The 18,251-nt window shown below is 37.6% G+C and overlaps 1 protein-coding gene and 1 pseudogene across 1 annotated transcript; one reads left to right on the forward strand and one right to left on the reverse strand.

Annotated features, from left to right (window-relative positions):
• The first annotated feature begins 2,545 nt into the window (after window positions 1–2,545).
• LOC137956974 (protein MIZU-KUSSEI 1-like) lies at window positions 2,546–3,589 on the forward strand. The gene has a single exon (XM_068804660.1). The coding sequence runs from the start codon at window positions 2,669–2,671 to the stop codon at window positions 3,431–3,433; it is 765 nt and encodes a 254-aa protein (XP_068660761.1). The 5' UTR covers window positions 2,546–2,668; the 3' UTR covers window positions 3,434–3,589.
• Window positions 3,590–14,865: 11,276 nt separating this feature from the next.
• Window positions 14,866–16,889, reverse strand: LOC137954848 (beta-galactosidase 15-like; annotated as a pseudogene).
• Between the last annotated feature and the right edge of the window lie 1,362 nt (window positions 16,890–18,251).

Consider the following 18,251-nt stretch of genomic DNA (forward strand, 5'->3'; position numbering starts at 1 on the left):
TAACTCGTGTTGGTGAGCACCCGACATTGTAAATGCCTTTATGGATCTAGGTAAGTGTACATAGTTGTTATTAATTATGAGTCCCAAGTGTGGGCACGTATACCAAGGAATCCGAAGAGCGGGTTTAGGCAAGAGTGCTAATTTGTTGCTAAAAATTCTTGGGTGGGTCTAAGCAAGAATTCCTAGTTTGCTGAAAATCCAAAGTGTGGGTGCTACATATATATGTCATTTGACTTGTTGAACACAATGTATTAACTTTGAGGTACAAACACCATGAGAGTACATTAATAACTTGAGTTTGGATTGTTAATTACTATAAATCTTTATATGTTATTTAATTATTAATTATTTTTTACATAACGAGTTTGAAATCGAGATTCAAAATAGATCCCACTAAAAAGGGAGAACACATTGGGTCAAGAAAAGGAATTTGAAATTTGGAATCGAAGTTAACAAATTTATTCCCCGACACTAGGTTAGTTCCTTAAGAGACCTAACACATATTTGAGCACAACAAACCTCTTAAAAAAATCATGTGTTTGAAAAATGTGTCACTATAACAAAATGTACCCATTAGAAAATAGTATACGAATAGATAAAAAATGTGAAAAAATATGCAAGAAACAATACATCAAAATCCATATTCTAAGGCTTTTAGACCATGATTGATATTGTATATGAGATTGGGTCAGCCAGATGAGCAAACCGGCCAAGAAATCTGGTCTACAATGTAATCAATATTCTCAGCCATGGCCGGCGTCCAACTTAGCCAATCGTGGAAGGTGGTGTGACCAACCTCTCTTTAATTAAACTACACAGCACTAAAGAAAACGTTCAGAAGGTCAGTAATGTAAAAAAACAAAATCACTTAATTTGTAGAGAAATCGTAGATACGACAAAAAGTCTTAGTCTCCCGAGCAAAATTGGATTCCCTAATTTGAGGATCCGTGGGACCCACAGAACCAGCACGAAGATTTTGTTATTTTGACTAAACTTTGCGTCAATCAAACACAGCAAAGGCATCCAATGGGTCCATTCAACAAATTAAGTTCGTTTATGGCCCATGTGATGTGATCCGGAAATTTTATGCCATACCCCACTAGATCCGAATTCGCCTAATTCAATCAAGGAAAAACGTTGTTTTGTATGAAAAGATGTGCCACTCTGGTTGGTACACGAAGAAGATGTAGAGAATATGTAGGGGATACGAATTGAGGTGGGAAATAAAATGCCTATATTTTATGGAGATTGAAAAAATGAACTGCACTAAGTCAAACTGGCTCACAAACCGTTTGAGCTTGGCTCAAAAATAGTGTGACTCAGTTCAGTTTTTACTTTTGCTCGGCTCGAATTCAAACTTAAAATAAAGCTCGTTAAGTATAACAAACAAAGCTCGATTTGTTAGCTCGTGATTCAATTTGTTAGCATAGATTTTTTTACAAAAAATATTATTTAACTCTAATTACTCTCGTCAATTCCCTCTTTATTTGGTTGATAATTATTCTTATTTACCTCAAACCTCAAAGGATATCAATAGTTCATCCCTTTTGGGTTCCTCAATATCTAATGTTATTATTTATCAATAGAATAAACAATATTGATTGAAGTATTTAAATCTATTAAGTTGGTTATTATACATTAGTATGCTCCATTTCAAAGTCTTGGATTTCTCTGTGATAATTTACAGTTAATCACAATATTCTCTTTATTTATTTATTTTGTAATTATTATAATTTTTATAGTTTTAAATGCAAGTTAAAGTTCGAACCCGACTCTAACTCGAACTCAAACTCGGTTAAAATTTTCTGACTTGAATTCGATTCCAATTTTAGGCTGGACGGTAAGCTCGAGGTCGAGTTTGAGTTCAAAGTATTCAGATCAAGCGACACTCGCACATCGGCTTTGATGCCACTCCTACTTCTTTTGTCCAAGCCATGAGTTAATTTATGTGAAATAAGGGTGAGAAAGGTAGAGAAATTGAAGTATAATATTATAATGGATGAATCACTTTCCCGCAAAGAGTTTCCTGTCTTTTAAATCTTTAGCATCGCATGAACGTCGAGACAACTGCGACCTTCTAAAACAGACCCATCTTCAAATTATAAAACTAAATCCCTGTTTAATAATGGATTCCTAACCCCTTGTTAAAATTATTTTTGAGGACCAAACGTGTCCACTCCCCGTCCATATCCCATTGACCTCCAGAGGCCCAGCCCCAACCACCGTCATCTTCGTCGTCATCCTCGCGTCTCGCCCATCCATCTGTCCTCACTGTGTCTCACTTAATTCTCCGTCTCCGACGAAGGATTATGCAAGCAGCCCACAATTTTTCCTTTCGAGCTTCTATTTTCTTGGCAGCTGATGTTATTGATTGATTAACCAGTAGTGCGGGCTCTGGTCAAATCTGGGCATTATAACTCTGGAGTTTCATTACTAGGCTTATTTAAGCTAATGTGCTTGAGCTCACACGCACTACCGATGCTTTCAGCGTATATTAATGAGATGTTTCGCCTTTAGGGGCACAACCATCATAGCTTCACCTCGCTTTTTATTGAGCTCTTCGCAGGCTCTTCCTTCTCCCTCTCGCCTGTTTTACTTGTGTGCGTGTATTTATATACATATCACCTGCTTGCCGTCTTTTAGTTTCTAACATCCTCCACCCCCTCCGATGTCGGAAGAACTCAGTCTTCGGCAAAGTCACAGCCAGAAAATCCTTCAGTCCAGTTCCATGCGAGTTGCGGCCGACCCCTCCGAGGATTATTTCACAGACAGGCCTCTTGTGAAGAAGGTCGCCAATTTTGTGGATACTCGCGGCAAAAGGGGTACAGGTGGAAGCTTAGGGGCGATGATGCGGTCGTTGCTGTCCCTGCTACCGCTGCCCCCTTCTATGGTCCCCAGCTGCCGTTGGTTGTCTCTGCCCCCGGCCAAGTCCCATCTAGGGCGTCGGGTGACGGGGACGCTTTTCGGTCACAAGAAGGGGCACGTTAGCTTCTCGGTGCAAGAGGATCCTCGGACGGAGCCGGTGTTGTTGCTGGAGCTGGCGACCCCGACGAGCAGCTTAGTGAAGGAGATGGCTTCCGGACTGGTGCGGATCGCGCTGGAGTGCGAGAGAGGGGGCGGCGGACGAGGGATGAAGCTCTTCAACGAGCCCGTCTGGACCATGTACTGCAACGGCCGGAAAAGCGGCTACGCGGTGAGCCGCGGGTGCGGGGAGAGCGACAGGCACGTGCTGAAAACGGTGGAGACTGTGTCGATCGGCGCGGGAGTGATCCCGGCAGGGAAATTCGCGGGGGGAAAAGAATGCGGGGAGCTCATGTACATGCGCGCAAGGTTCGAGAGGGTGGTGGGGAGTCGAGACTCAGAAGCGTTCTACATGTTGAACCCGGACGGGAACGGAGGGCCGGAGTTGAGCATCTTCCTTCTCAGAATCTAAAACTCAAATAGCAACCAAGAACACCACAATCTCAGACAAATCACACAGTTGAATCGTTAAATCTCTACTGTTTTCTTGCTTCATGCTTCTTTTCCCTAACCTTTTGTATTTGTAAATTATGTGATGGAACCGAAATGTATTCTATCATTATCACTCCTGTTTTCATACCCATATATACGAATCACAAAATGACTAAGTACTCAGTAATTATTGAAACCTCGAGGCTTGAGAGTCGGTTTCACACACAGAGAATACCCATGGAAATTCGGTGGCCAAATTTACAGCCTTCGAGGGGAGCGGGATTCGAATTTGGGACTAACCTACTTTAATACCATGTTGAAACCAGTTGCGCTAAAACCTCGAAGCCTTAGTGAAAAATGCAACAGGACCTTATACAAGGATTGGCTAAAATGATACAAATACGGTACGGTAGTCACTTGTGTGACTCTTCCTTTTAAGTAGGTAGTGCATTTTCAAATTAACGGGGAACCGATATGAGATAATGAGAAGAATAATGGTGGACAAGAGTGAGACCACTAGCATTTGTCCCGTGGAAATTGGAAACGGCATCCCGAAAGAGACCAAATTGAACGTTGGAAGAGGGCGGAAATTACAAGTGGGGATCCAACTATAATTATTGGGGTGTGGGCGCCCGACCGCGTGCTCCGTGGCGTATAGATAGTAGCGAGGGTAATAATGATTTTGGGTTGATAATCAGATGCCATGTTCCATCAGGATGCACAAAACCTTTGGCTAGTGCGCGTGCTCCATTATGGCCCGTCTCGCCAATAGACAAGTACGACTTCGCTTATGACTAATCCTTTAGTAATCTATCATTAACGACACGTAATGTAATACATTTTTACTCTATAAAACACGTGGCGCCTACACACTTATGGTTGTTGGATTCACTCCATTTGATTTATTATCAGATCAACAAATCTTATGTAGATCAAGTTTAAGTATGGTCTCTTAAATCCACCCGTGTGGCAACTTATGGGTAATCCTAAATTATTTGATTTTAAAAATATTAAATACAAAAATTTTGAATTAGTTGATAAAGAGGTTTCTTAAGTTTTTGGACTTTTTAAGTGAGGCATTAATTATCTCTTACAAAATTCTTATTCTCGATTGATCAATCAGTATTATAGGCATTGAGAAGACGATCAAACTAAGAATTGAACATGTTCTGAAAATTTCAGGCAGACTACATGACTATAGGTAAGTACCGAGTCCACTATGAGTAACTCATGCTTATTTGTAATCGGTGTGTTAATTAAGATTATATTGTGGTATGAGAGTGGGGTTATTTTTTTTCCATGTGTTTTTTTTCGTTACACAACAATTTATTTGTCATCATGTGTAAAAATGTTTTTTTTTCTGGATGTGTTAAGAGGGAAATTAAATTAATTTATAAATTAATTTCAGAATAAAATTTTGTGATAATTTAAGGAATTAATGATTAATCGATCTCTAGAAAAATCTTGATTTATTTTTTATTTCTTAAATTAAGAAAATTCGAACCCTTAATTAAGGAATCAAATAATCCTTCTTAACCCTATAAAAGGCTTGTATTGATTGTAAAATTTGTTTTGATTCAATAAAAAATTTCCCCCTCTTTCTGTCCAAGGGCTGACCCACGTAAAATTAGTTTGTGCATTTGTTCCTTTCATCTTCAATTTCATTTTTGCATAGAAATTTCCCATGGTATCAGAGTCGAAGGTTTGATTTTTGCTATTTTTTGTTTCATAATTAATTTTTGCATTATTTATTTCGTTTTTTTCATTCAAATTGATTTATGAATTAGATAGATCGACTTACTATGAGAATTTTGCCTCTTGTTTCATCATAATCCATTGGGAAATTGTTTATAATTTTGTATTTTTCACATATGGGCATCATATTTTTTAACCACTTTTTTATTATAATATCGTGTTCTTTTATTTAACTTGAACCTTTTGTTTGAAAAGGACTCAAATCCGAGTATTTCCCCCCTTGTTTCGTCAAAATACATAGAAAAATGATGGTGCAATTGAGATTTCAAATCTCTAATTCATTTGCTACAAGAGGAAGAGGACAAGCTAGTATGGCTTACCCTAATAAGCCCAACACTGGAACCTTGTGAAGGCCCGATATGATGGTACCGCGCATGCGGCGCTTAACCACGTGTGTATTCGACACAAGGGTTCGACTCTGACTAGAGAATCGGCCATGTAAATCGATGCGCAGTTATGGATCCTTGTTGGAGAATCGACAGAGGATCTGCCTAACACATTGCATCTGTTTTGATATCAGCATCACATTCTGCTTCTCATATATAGATCCATCACATAGATTCGAATAGAGGATATGACCTGTTCACCTATCCATATACTATTTTTGGTATGATTTTCTCATTTTTAAACTCGAATCGGACCAATTTTTATGCTCAAATAAAAAATTCTCATATTTCCCTTACTTTTCATTCAATTTTTATGAAATGTCCACCATTATTTTTCTAAAAAATCTCTAATTACTGTTTTTAAAAGGGGGAAGAATTGAGAAGGTGATTTTTTTTCTTTTTGGTATTAGAAATATGGATTTTCTGATGGATACCATCTTAGATCCTAAACTATTTTCAAATATCGTATTATTATATTTTTCATATGCCATCTACCATTATTTCATCTTATTTTTATATCACATTATTTGCTTGGATAATTTTTTTTACAGGATGGATATAGGATGTTCTAGACGGATGGTCATTTCCATGGTCATTACCATTTCATCAAGATTTTTTCCATAAAACACTTTATCGCACCATCAACGATGCCAAGCGCAAAGAAAATCACTTTCACAAGATGGGGGTTCTATCATGCAAAGACAACAAGTTGTATTTTCTCTAACCTCCAATATAACTCGAGAGGGGAAGTTAAAAGAGAAATTAAATTCAGAATTAAATTATTAATAATTTAATAAATTAATGATAAATTAAAGATTGATTTGATATGATTTCCTAAAATCAAGAGAAAATCTTGATTGATTTTTTATTTCTTAAATTAAAAAAATTGAAGCATTAATTAAGGAATCAAACAATCCTTCTTTCGCCTATATATAAACTTGTACTGATTGTAAAATTCATCATGATTCAATAAATTTTTCCGTCTTTCCATCCGGAGATTTGACTCCTAGGGCCGAACCACATAAAATTGGTTTATACATTTTGTTCTTTCAATCCTCCATTTCATATATTATCAATTAGTGTATTTACCAATGAAAAATTAAAAATATATTAAAATAATTTTTTATGATTTTTTCTAATTACAAAGACTATAACTTTTTTTGCAACATACTTATTGTTGATTAGATTTTGTCAAAACACAATTCTACCCCATCATGAATTTATATAATAATAATGATACTAATTATACTAATAATAATTTTAGAAATAATAATAAGAATAAAATAATAATAATAATAATGATTTATATTAATATATTTATAATAATTATAATTATTTTAAGAAAACCTTTCACTCATTTAAAAGTGATAATGAAAGGAGAAAATTCCCATTTGTCATAGTTGTAATACATTATAATAAAAGGTTGGGATATTACGTTATGCAATTGGAGCAATTCCTTGTGAATATGTTATTACATTTTGACTTGTATTATGTGTATTGATTATTGATAGTCAATATTCCAAGAACAAAGATGTGTTTGCTTGTTACAAACTGAGAGATGCTCACTGAATTATATAATGTAGCCATAGGAGAGAGGGAGGTAGAGTTCAGCTACTACTTTGCTTTTAGCTCTTTCCAAATGACATTTTTATATTGAGTGTAATAAGAAATTACATGGTTATTATTAATTGAAAATAATTTTAGAAATATTAAAAATCGAAGTATGTCACAAATATAATTATTCATTGGTGAGATCATGTTGAATTTTTAGAACAAGAGAAATACTTCACCGACTTGTTGTAATTTGAGTACGATAAGCCTTTATGTATAATAGAAGAAATAAATAGAATCCAATTACAATTAAATTGTCTTTGTCCCAGTTATAGTTAAAGTAAAAAACTAAATGATAAGTCCTAGAACAATTAAACAATTGAACATAAATAGAAGACTAATATAGCGAAAACACCTTTAACTGAGACACTTCTGTGAGACTTCCTTCCATGAGACTCGCATTAGACTCCATATTAATTCAGGCTTTGAATGCTTCTTGTTGTAAGATTTACGTAAGACCTTCCATACTACTCTTCAAGACTCCCCTATAAAGTTCATCTTGCATTGAAAAATATTTTTGGTCTTCAATTTTCTTTTACTAAAAAAATTCTTCATAGATGTAAAATTTTCATCTTTTGTTCTCCCCATTTCTTGAATATTTTGGTTGCATAAAAATGATGCAAAAACTTCATCTTTTGGTCTCCCCCTTTCTTGAATATTTTGGTCATATAAAAACTGCCACACCATGTGGAAAAACTGCCCCCCTCAAGCTGGGATGAAAAAGACATAAAGACCCAACTTGGATAAAACACAATATGGGAGAAGAAAATCACTCTGAGTTATACGACAAATGTCCATGCACCAGTCAAAACACTCATAATCTAAAATATACTCTACTCAATTTCAAAGGCAGAAAAATTGTCCAACTTTAAGGTACAACAAAGAGATTATTCACTTTTTAAGGATAATACAAACACAAATCACCTCTTAGGTGAAGAATAAAAAACTTGACTCAAGTTGGATGTTGGTCACACTCCTATACTTTTTAGGTCTGGTCTAAGCATTGCTCTGAAGTGATGAAAACACAAGATGGTAAACTAAAGAAATACTAAAAGAAAATAACTTATACTGGAAGGAGGTGACTATGCAATACTCATACTTCCAAACAAATCTTGAAAGTGACCTTCTAATGATAGAATTATAAAGTGTAAAGATAACAAACAAGTTAGACCAAGTAAAACCTCAAAGAAATTTCTAGGGGGTGAGCATAACTTGAAATGATAATGTGGTAGTTACACAACCATGTAACAAAAGCATAAATATTGAAAACAACATCAAAGTAAAATATCGATACATTAAACAAACACATCATGAAATGCTTAAGATTGACCAAAAATCTTTGATTGGAAGAGAGATTTGCCTAAAAAACTAGGATCCTAGGAGAAATGGAAACTCAATTTACATCAATGCCTGAAAAGATAATAGGAGAGTAAATAGGAAAATGAGAGTTTTTTTAATAGAACTGACCTTCAGTACTTTTGATATTCATATCTCCCAAAATATAGCTCAGACTCATAAATGGTTTATTGATCAAGAAACTAGTATCAAATAGCTTTAATTTGATAACTAATTTAACATAAAAGCCTCATTCTTGAATATTTTATGATCGCTTTATTTGTTTCATTTTGTAACACGACCTTTGTTGAGTCTAGGGGTGGCATCGAGCCAAGCCGAGCCCGAACCTGCCTATGTTCGAGCCGAGCCTAGCCTTAAGCCTAAAATTGTTATCGAGCTCGAGCCCAATAATTTTAACCGAGTTCGAGCCAAGCTCGAGCTTTACCATTTATTTAAAACTTTTTAAAAATTACATGTCTTGAGTTCGAGCTCCAACATACATTTAAAACTTTTCAAAAAATATATGTCAAATAAATTGTATATAAAATTATACATATATTTTACATAAAATTGGGCATGACTTCTACTTAAAATTGGGCATAAGGGTGGCATTGAATCCAGCTGAGTCTGAACCTTCCTATGTTTGAGCTGTGCTTGATTTAAATATTTTGAACTCGAGCTCGAGCTCTAGCCGAGTTCGAGGTTAACCTACATTTAATACTCTACATAAAATATATGTCAATTAAATTATCTATAAATTATGCATACATTTTTAAAAAAAGAATGATAGGGGAGGTTCAGGATTGAATCTCTATAATGGATTAGAACCCACAAATATTAATCTTTTTTATCCCAAATGTTGTCTAGCTTATTTTGTAATTTTTGAATCTGACCATAAATTTACTATGGCCTCCTTAGTGCCCTTGATTGAAAATTTATATTATAGGAAAAACTAGAAATATTTTTCCTAGGATACATATTTCCAAAAAAACCTTTAAATAAAATCCTATTACTATTAGAGACTCACTAGAAAATTACAAGAAATATTTTAAAATTTTCTTAGGAAAGTTCTCTTATTGCCTCTTATAGGGAAATAAATAAAAATTAATAATCAATCTAATATATTAATATACTTATCGATAAATTTTTAATCAAATATAATGTCAAACTAAAAATTGCTATGAAAATTGCCTCATGCTAAAAGTATTATAGCATCAGCTGTCAAATACTTATTCAAAATTTTTTCTATACGATTTTCTAATCCATCTTGGCAAAAAAATCTTACTTAGAAAATTATATGATTTTTTAAAAAGAATTTCTAATTAGAAAAATGTTTCCAAAAAACATGAAACACTAATAGACCCTATATTTCTACTAAAAATATCTTTTAAACATTTATTGAAAAAACCACTAATAGTCTCTAGAAACGTATTTCTACTAAAATGTCTTTTCAATTTTTTCAAGAGCCATGAGGAAGGGGCAAAAAGTTTATTTTTTATTTTTACTTGTTTATGATCTCACATGTGTGAAAGTGCGAAATCGTCTTCGCTTGGGTTTCACTGGTACATGATCACGTGGGTGTGGGCCCCCCCACCTTCTCTCCTACTCCCGCTCCCGATCTCGCAACTCATGAGTCTGTTAACGAGCCAGCTCGTGAGCTTTCCAGCCGAACCTTGATTCGTAGTGCTTGGCTCGTTAACTCAAACGAGCCATATTTGGATCTAGATCTCGGTTCGAGATCCAAGTATACCAAATCGAATCGAGTTGCTCATGAGCTGGCTAAGTTCAAAGCCACCTTTGGTTGAGTCCCATGAGAATATCTCCTCACATATAGATCAGATTGACATGAAAGTTAATCCTTCTGAGACTATAATTCAATATCTTTCATTCAAGTATAAAATTTATTCATGAAATATACTTATTTTGAGATAAAAAATTTGATAGATTTTGGACTCTGCAATCTGGTGAACTAAGTATTCTTTCTTCTTTGCGTAGCATAAGCATTGACTCTTCTCATATTGATGTCTCCCTCTAGACATCCCATATTGAGAATTGGTTTGATAGGTTAGAAAATAGACATAAATATATTTCTTTTGAAATATAAATATCATTATAAAGTCTCATTCTTGATGCTATTAAGCAATTCATAAGTTGAAAGTTTATGCTTGAACCTCTCTTGTTGTCTAACCTCTGCTACTTCAAATACCAATTTCTCTTTGTAGAAAAGTCGGAATTCCAAAATTCGTTTTGTGTTGGAAAGTAAAGTGAAAAATATTCCTGTTAATATGTAATTTATAATATGAAAATTTTAGTATGGAGGTGAAAATGCTAAGCCTATTACAAGTATTGGGACAAGAAAGAATATGAACCTAAACTACTTGAGATGATAAACCAGAAAACGATTGCATTATCTCTGTGGATTGACTAAGTCAACTCACAAAACCTGCTCTGATACCATGTTGAATTTCTGGAAAAGTGAAATACTTATTTGACTTGTTGTAGTTTGAGTACAATGGGTTTCTATTTATAATAGAGGAAACAAATAGAATCCAATTACAATTAAACTGCCCTTGTCCCAATTACACCCAAAGTCAAGTACTAAAAGATAAGGTGTAGAATAATTAAACAACTGAACATTAATAGAAAACTAACGTAACTAAAACACCTTTAACTAAAACTCTTCTATAAGACCACCTTTAAGGAGACTCCTCTTAGACTCCACCATATTAATTCTTGTTGTGAGACTTCTTGCTGTGAGGGACATATAAGACTTTTCCATACCAGTTGTTCAATTGATCATATGAAACATTATCTAGTATCATTAGAAATAAAAAATTAATTATTTAGTTTCAAATATTTTAAGTGTTCTTATTATTCAATTAATGGTATTAGTAGTAGTGTTATAAGACCCGAAGTTGGCCAACTCTGTTGAATCGGGTTCAACCAAACCTTGAGCCTCTATCAGGTCACAAAAACATAAAATCTAGAAAATAGAGAAAACATGGCCTACCCGTTGAATGGGCCAGTTCGACCATGAAACCTGTCCACTTGGCCCAATTACTTAGGTCATGTGCAAAAGAGAAATTTCCTCTTCCTTATGTGAAGGGGGTGGAAGGCAAAGTTGACAAGGCAGAGAGGAAAGGGAAAGGGAGCAGAGGGATCCACTACTCTCCTTGAGGATGCCTCGCCTCCCTCCTCTCTTTGAAAGTGTAGAGGGGATTAATTAGCAGGGAAAGGGCCCTTGCCCTCCCCTTCGATGCCCTTCCATTATCAGTTGAAGGTGAGGGGACAGGCGAGGCTTTTCACCCTTGGTAAATCACAATTAGGGGAGAACTCTTTTTTCCCACAAAAAAAATTCTTTTTAATATTTTTAAAAAAATTTGCTTATGTTATTATGATGTCAACAACGGTTCAACAGGCAATTAAATGTGGTGGAATGGGGTTGGACCAAGCTGAATCACCTCACCATGCTGCTAATTGGATCGAGTTTTATAACATTGATTAGTTGATTTAATTAAATAAACACTTTTATTAAATATGATTTAATGGAAATAAAATTCAATTAAATGGTTTTTGTATGAATAAGTATCTATAGACGAACTTCCAGCTTTTTCTAATTTGAATTAATCCGAGAAGCAAATCCAGCTACTTTCAATCAGAAAATCAAATTGTAGCTTTCTTAAACAAAAAAGAAAAAAAAAAAAAAAAGTATGGACTCCTTGGTTTCGACTAACCTTGAATCTTTCCTGTTTGAGCATTTAAATTTCAGTACCTGAATTCCATTTCCACTTATGCTAGATTCAATCACTGATTCCCAAAATGATAGTTAAACGAAAAAGACTTATTAATGAAGCTTTATGGCAGCAGTCACCTCTTCCCCCATGCATATGGAGGAAAATGGATCCTGATGCAAATTCGTAGTTCCAGCCATCTGCATTTTCCAACAAATAGGGGAGAGAAATAGAGATCAGAAAATAGACTCCAGGGTTTTCCCTACTGTAATTGAACCCAAGGGTTCAACTTCAAGCTGTCTAAAATGGGTGAAAAGAGAGTCGTTGGCGTGTGAATTGAAGCAGGTGTCTCAGTCTCAGTGGATCATTTAAAATTGAAAATACTAATTTGTTTCCTTCTCATCGGATGAAAAATTAGGGCTTTTTCAGCTTTTCTCCCACGAGGCGTCTGGGTGTTCCTGTCGTGGATTTCTCCGAGGAACCTCTGCATCGACGAAGAATGAAACAGAGAACCAATCAAACAACGGATCCGCCGCGGCTCTGGCAATTCATTTATTTTTGGGTTTAATTGACTTAGTAGTACCGAGTACGTGTACTACTATTGAGGTGTCGTACCAGAAGCAGTACAGTCCCCCTCCAATAATTGCTGAATGATAGTACCAGATCGACGACAGCTAAGTACTTCCAGAGCTTATACCTTCCGGCGCAAAGCTGAGAAGGGAAATCTTTATAAAGGGTGGATAAGCGTCTCGTCCCAGCCAAAGCGGCGGAGGCATCGTCTGGTTTACCTGCTCTTAGGCTTTCAGCTCTTATCCCGCAGGGAACAGGTACGTAGTATTTGATCGGAGATGAGAGAGATGGAAGTTCTACTTCTAATACTAGTAACGATACTATTGTACTAACTTACTAGCACTGTTGATACTATTATTACTAGCGCTAACATGGCTGTTGGTGCGAGTGTTACTAGTGTCAGTAGTGTTAGTGTTGTGGTGGATGATAGTATCCGCACTAGTATTAGCGGTAGAATAAAACTCTCTCTCCCTTTGAAGATGCTAGGGAGAAGAAGGGTATCTTTAACATCACTTGCATTCTTTGTCTTTTCTGTGATGTTTATGTCAACTACAGTATATGTATTATTGGTTTTGAAGAATTATGTTTTTACCGCAGGGATTGACGATCTATTCTGTTCCTTTAATCTCGAAATAAAAGTGAAATTTTCTAATCTCTATCTTCATCGTCTCTTTTCTTGGATAAACTACAAAAAAACGATAAGGTAGCTCAAGCGATTTCCGAAAAAAGATGAGGCAACTTGTGCTTCCGAAAAGACTCATCTTTGTTGTTTAAGTTTTGTTCCAGTTATCTCAAACCAGCTTCTATTTTTGTGTCACTGTGTCTGCTAGAGGCTTGGATCGTATCGGCTAAAGATGCTGCTGAATGCATGGGTCAGGGGCTCTTGGTGACTGTTTTCATCTTTCTTCCTGCTTCCATCCTCTTATAAATGGACCTCTCTCTTGTTGAATATCTTTTCAATTGATAACTGCAGTTGGACTGCCCCCTAAGGTCATGGCGTTCAAGTAATCTTGTTTTCTGCTATCGATTGATGTAAATTATGCAGTGGCTCCTACGATGGCCTGCTGGCCACTAATGTTTGGCTATCTTAATATTCTACCTTTTTTGTGCAATTAAATAGAATAATAAATTTTAAAGTAAATTCAACTCATAGATAAACAAAAAATGTAGAAAAATGGTCAGAGTGAAGACTAGAAAAACCATGGGACCCAATTCGGAAAAAAAAACTTCCATTATAGCTTATAATGGGTTATGTCAATCTCTCTTGAAGTTCAATAGGCCATCTATTGCTTAAAGGATTCACACAAAAAATCCTTCACCTTATAAGTGGATCAATAGATATGAAAAAGAATGATTACCCCAGTTTCAAGGGGAGTGTTAGAAGATGGGCTGAAGCCCACAAGAGTATGAAGAAAGCCCACACATCCAAGAGAGTGTTACGGTCCTGGATTTGACACAAGGATTCATTGGGAGGATCTTGGATCTGCCACGGGTTACGGGTCTGCCATGCATTACTATAGGGATAGTAGGAAGACATGGGGAAGACGAAGATCAATGGAGGATGAGAGAATACGTGGGTTTTTTAGGAAACCCTAACCTCGAGATCAAGAAGGTGATCTCAAGACTGTTTACGCTAGATTTAACCTAATTCTCAATGCTTGTCCTTCTCATTACTCTTACCCCTTAAATAGGGTTCACCCTGTTAGGGTTTAATAAAATATTACAAAAATATCCCTATGAATAAAATATTCCAAAAATATCCCTATGAATAAATAATTCAAAAAATACCCCTGTGACTAAAACTGAAATAAAATAAAGTAAATTAAAGAAAAACAACTAAAATAATAATGTTATTGCGTGCATAACATTACACCCCCCCTGGAAGAACGAGTTTGTCCTCAAGCTCGAAAGAAGGGTCTGTATGCCGATGTCTCCACCTGTGCCCAAGTAGCATCCCCAAGCGCTATGGTTGCCCTCTGGACGCCCAAAAACTGAAGTAGCCACCAAGAGAAAGATTTTTTTTTTCAACTATTGGAAAGCGTGCCGAATGTCGCTACATCTCGCCCAACAGCAACGCTGCCCTTCCTCAGTCCTAGACTGGTGTGAAAGAGCCCCTCACGGCGGCCCCTGCCCCCATTGGCAAAGTTGCAGTTCCTACCCATTGCCAGCATGGCAGCAACAACATCATGACTAGCCCCCTGGGAAGGAGTAGATGCAGCAGCATTGACCCCCTCCAGTTGTTGCACCAAGAAACAGTAACAGACCCCGTAGCCTTAGCTGCTGGCTTACTGATCTTAGATGCTGGAGGTTCATCATCACCATAATCATTCTCAGATTTAGAGCTGCTAGCTGGTTTTGTGTTCTTCAAGTTTCTAGCAGATCCATTTTTGGAGACAACAGAGGATGGTTTGTTTGAAAGAACAACGACTTTAGCAACAACCTCCTCTTCTTCGAATTCAGACGAACTATCCTCTAAGCTGCTTGTCTCTTGCTTCGTTTTAGGCACAACTTCAAAAACAAGTTTTCCTTTCTTGCCACCCTTCTGCACCTGAATTGCAGCCTCTACTTCTCATTTATGCTTTTTGGCAGTAACCTGTTTCTCAAGTGCTGCCTCTGCTTCCCTCTTATTCTTCTTTGCAGATATTGCTGGAGAAACTTCCATGGGAGTTGCAGCAACATTTGCAAAAGAACCCTTCAGACCTTTCTCCTTCCTTGCCCGTGCAGGAATTCTTCCAAGCTCACCTCCTGAGATGCCATTCCTAGCAATAACATTTGGGGCCTTGAAAACAAATTCTTATTTTCCATACGCAAGTCCATACTGAGAGCCAACAAATTTTCCATTGAAGAATGCATGCAAGACATGTCCACCGGAGGTCACCCTCAGTGTGACTTTGTTGTTGAAGATTGGATTGCTCTTATCAATCCGCACAGGAGTCATGTAACACAAATAGTCACTGGCATCTCAGGTGACTGTGATTTGGTCAATGAGACGAGAGGCTGTGAAAGAATCATGGCCAACCCAGCCTTTAAGAACCTCAGCTAGACGTTCAGGTCTCCACACCCACCTCAATTGCTTTGGCTGATCCGTTGCCATGTTAGGCTGCTTGACCTTCACTGAAGTCGGAGTGCTTACCTTTGCTGTGTTGTATACTTATGCGGAGCAACCGGGCAAAATGCTAACATACCATGCAGGTACCAAGTATTGGTTTCCATGGAAAGTGATGGTGGCATCAGTTGTGGTGTTCACATTGCACAAGAAAGCCACAAAAGAACCTTCCTCAATGGACACAGTGGCAGCAACTCCATTGCCCATGTCAGTGGTTACATTATCACCGTGAGTGAGAACTCTCTCCCATGACGGAATGACTGCATGAAGTTGCTTCAAGTGACCCCCTATAGGCTGATTCAAGTGACCGTATTCATCAAGGGGTGCATCATAGTCATAGGATGTGGAGATATATGGATCTCCTGCTGTTCGCCCAAAGTTTGTGCCACCATGGTACATGTAATAGTTTTGGAAGACTCCACCAGTCTGGAAGAAACTTGCCACAATGAAGGCCACATCTCCCGCCCTCCTCTGTGGGTCATGCTCTCCCCAAGCCTTGAACTAGCCAGTCCACTTCTCAGTCCACATCTTCGGAGTGAAGTTGTCACAATACCATCCATTGCAAGCGTTGATCATTGGAACAGGAGCATCTGCTTGCTGGCACATAATCCATGGGATGCCTATATCGAATGAGTCAGCCATGGATGCACACCACTAAAGATTCTTCTTCCCAGCTTCTCCGTAGTATGTCTGAACGTTTCTGTATTCGTTCTCAATCTGAGCGAGAATGATGGGACCTCCTTGTGAAGCGAACAACTGTTCCTGCTTCATCATGTCCACTATCAAAGTGGTGAAGTTTTACATTTTTTTCTTGAACATCTCATTGTCTGTTCTAAGCACCATACCAGGCATTTGATGCAGCCAAGAATTAAGCCCAACATTGTCAAGTAGATCCAGAACAAACTCACTACTGCTGGTCCCATCAATATAAAAACAATTCATCCACAGAATTATCTCAACCCTGCTTTGGATACCCAACAAAAGTTTATCACCCACAGGCACTGGTTGAATAATTTTGACTAACGGTGGATGAGCATCATACAATTCATCCAAAAAAATTAACACAATAGTTTTAAAGGTATTGTTACTACTGGAACAATGACCAAAAACAGCCACTTTAATGTAGTGTATATCCACAACTAAATAATTCGTCCCAGAAAAATGGATATAATTCCTCCACAAACAAAATGTCAGCACCCCGTTGTCAAATTGACTACCCAAAAGAATTCTATCTCCCTTCAGCAAAGAATATGAAACAGGTCTTGCATCCGTGCGTGCAACAGAAATTGAAAGAGGCGCAAGGCTGCTGGTCTCAGCCGTATAGAAAGAAAACAACCTCTAACAAAAATTTCGTGGCCGAACAACATACACAAGATCTAGAAATTTAAACTCCACAACGTCAATTGGACAACTCACATTCGCACAAGTACTATGCTCATCCACAAAAAAAAATTCCGATACAGTTACCCCCCCCCCCCCCCCCGCAAACACACACACACACACACCACCACCACCACCCCAATTTGGAACAATGGTTTGCTCTGTTCTGCCGAGAGGTGGATTGAGTGTGGGAGGTGGTGGTCGGAAGTCGAATCCCACCCGAGTTGTGTCTGACGGCGCCGACGGAGCCTCCTCCATGTCCGGTGGCAAAGGGCAGCCCTTTGGGGCTTCGCCTCTTGGTTATTTTCCACGACCGAGGGCTCTCGAAAATGCCTCCTTGTCGGACGAATTGCTTCTACTGGCCGTGAGGAGGGGTTTGTTGAGGATGAACCCAAATCAACCCATATCGACGGGTTTGTGGTCGCATACCCCTCCGATTTCTGATTTCCAGGGTCCTTCTTGGCGTCTGCCTCTTCTAGGACGTCGGCCGGTAAAGAAGATAAAATCTTCGAATTTTTTGGCCACTGGCCGTTCTGCCCATCCAAGATAGTTTCTACTACCTCTTGTGCGCATATTTCATGGTTGGATATTTGAGGTCATGTGACCATTTCTGCTGCAGCAACGTGTGCTTCACTTGCATAACTTTCAATGGAAGCATCTAACCGTGCTCATATTTCTTCCAATTCCTTACCCATAGCCATCCATCTTTCTTGGGATATAGAATAGCCCATTGTGTTCCCGTTCTGATACCAGTTGTTACGGTCCTGGATCTGACACAAGGATTCGTTGGGAGGATCGTAGATCTGTCATGGGTTACGGGTCTGCCATGCATTACTATAGGGATAGTAGGAAGACATGGGGAAGATGATGATCAATGGAGGATGAGAGAATACGTGGGTTTTTTAGGAAACCTTAACCTCGAGA

This window comes from Aristolochia californica, unplaced genomic scaffold (assembly GCF_029961685.1).
Source record: "Aristolochia californica isolate CCGP_79_NKW_82.1479 unplaced genomic scaffold, dmAriCali1.0.hap1 SCAF_2, whole genome shotgun sequence".
Taxonomy (NCBI): Eukaryota; Viridiplantae; Streptophyta; class Magnoliopsida; order Piperales; family Aristolochiaceae; genus Aristolochia; species Aristolochia californica.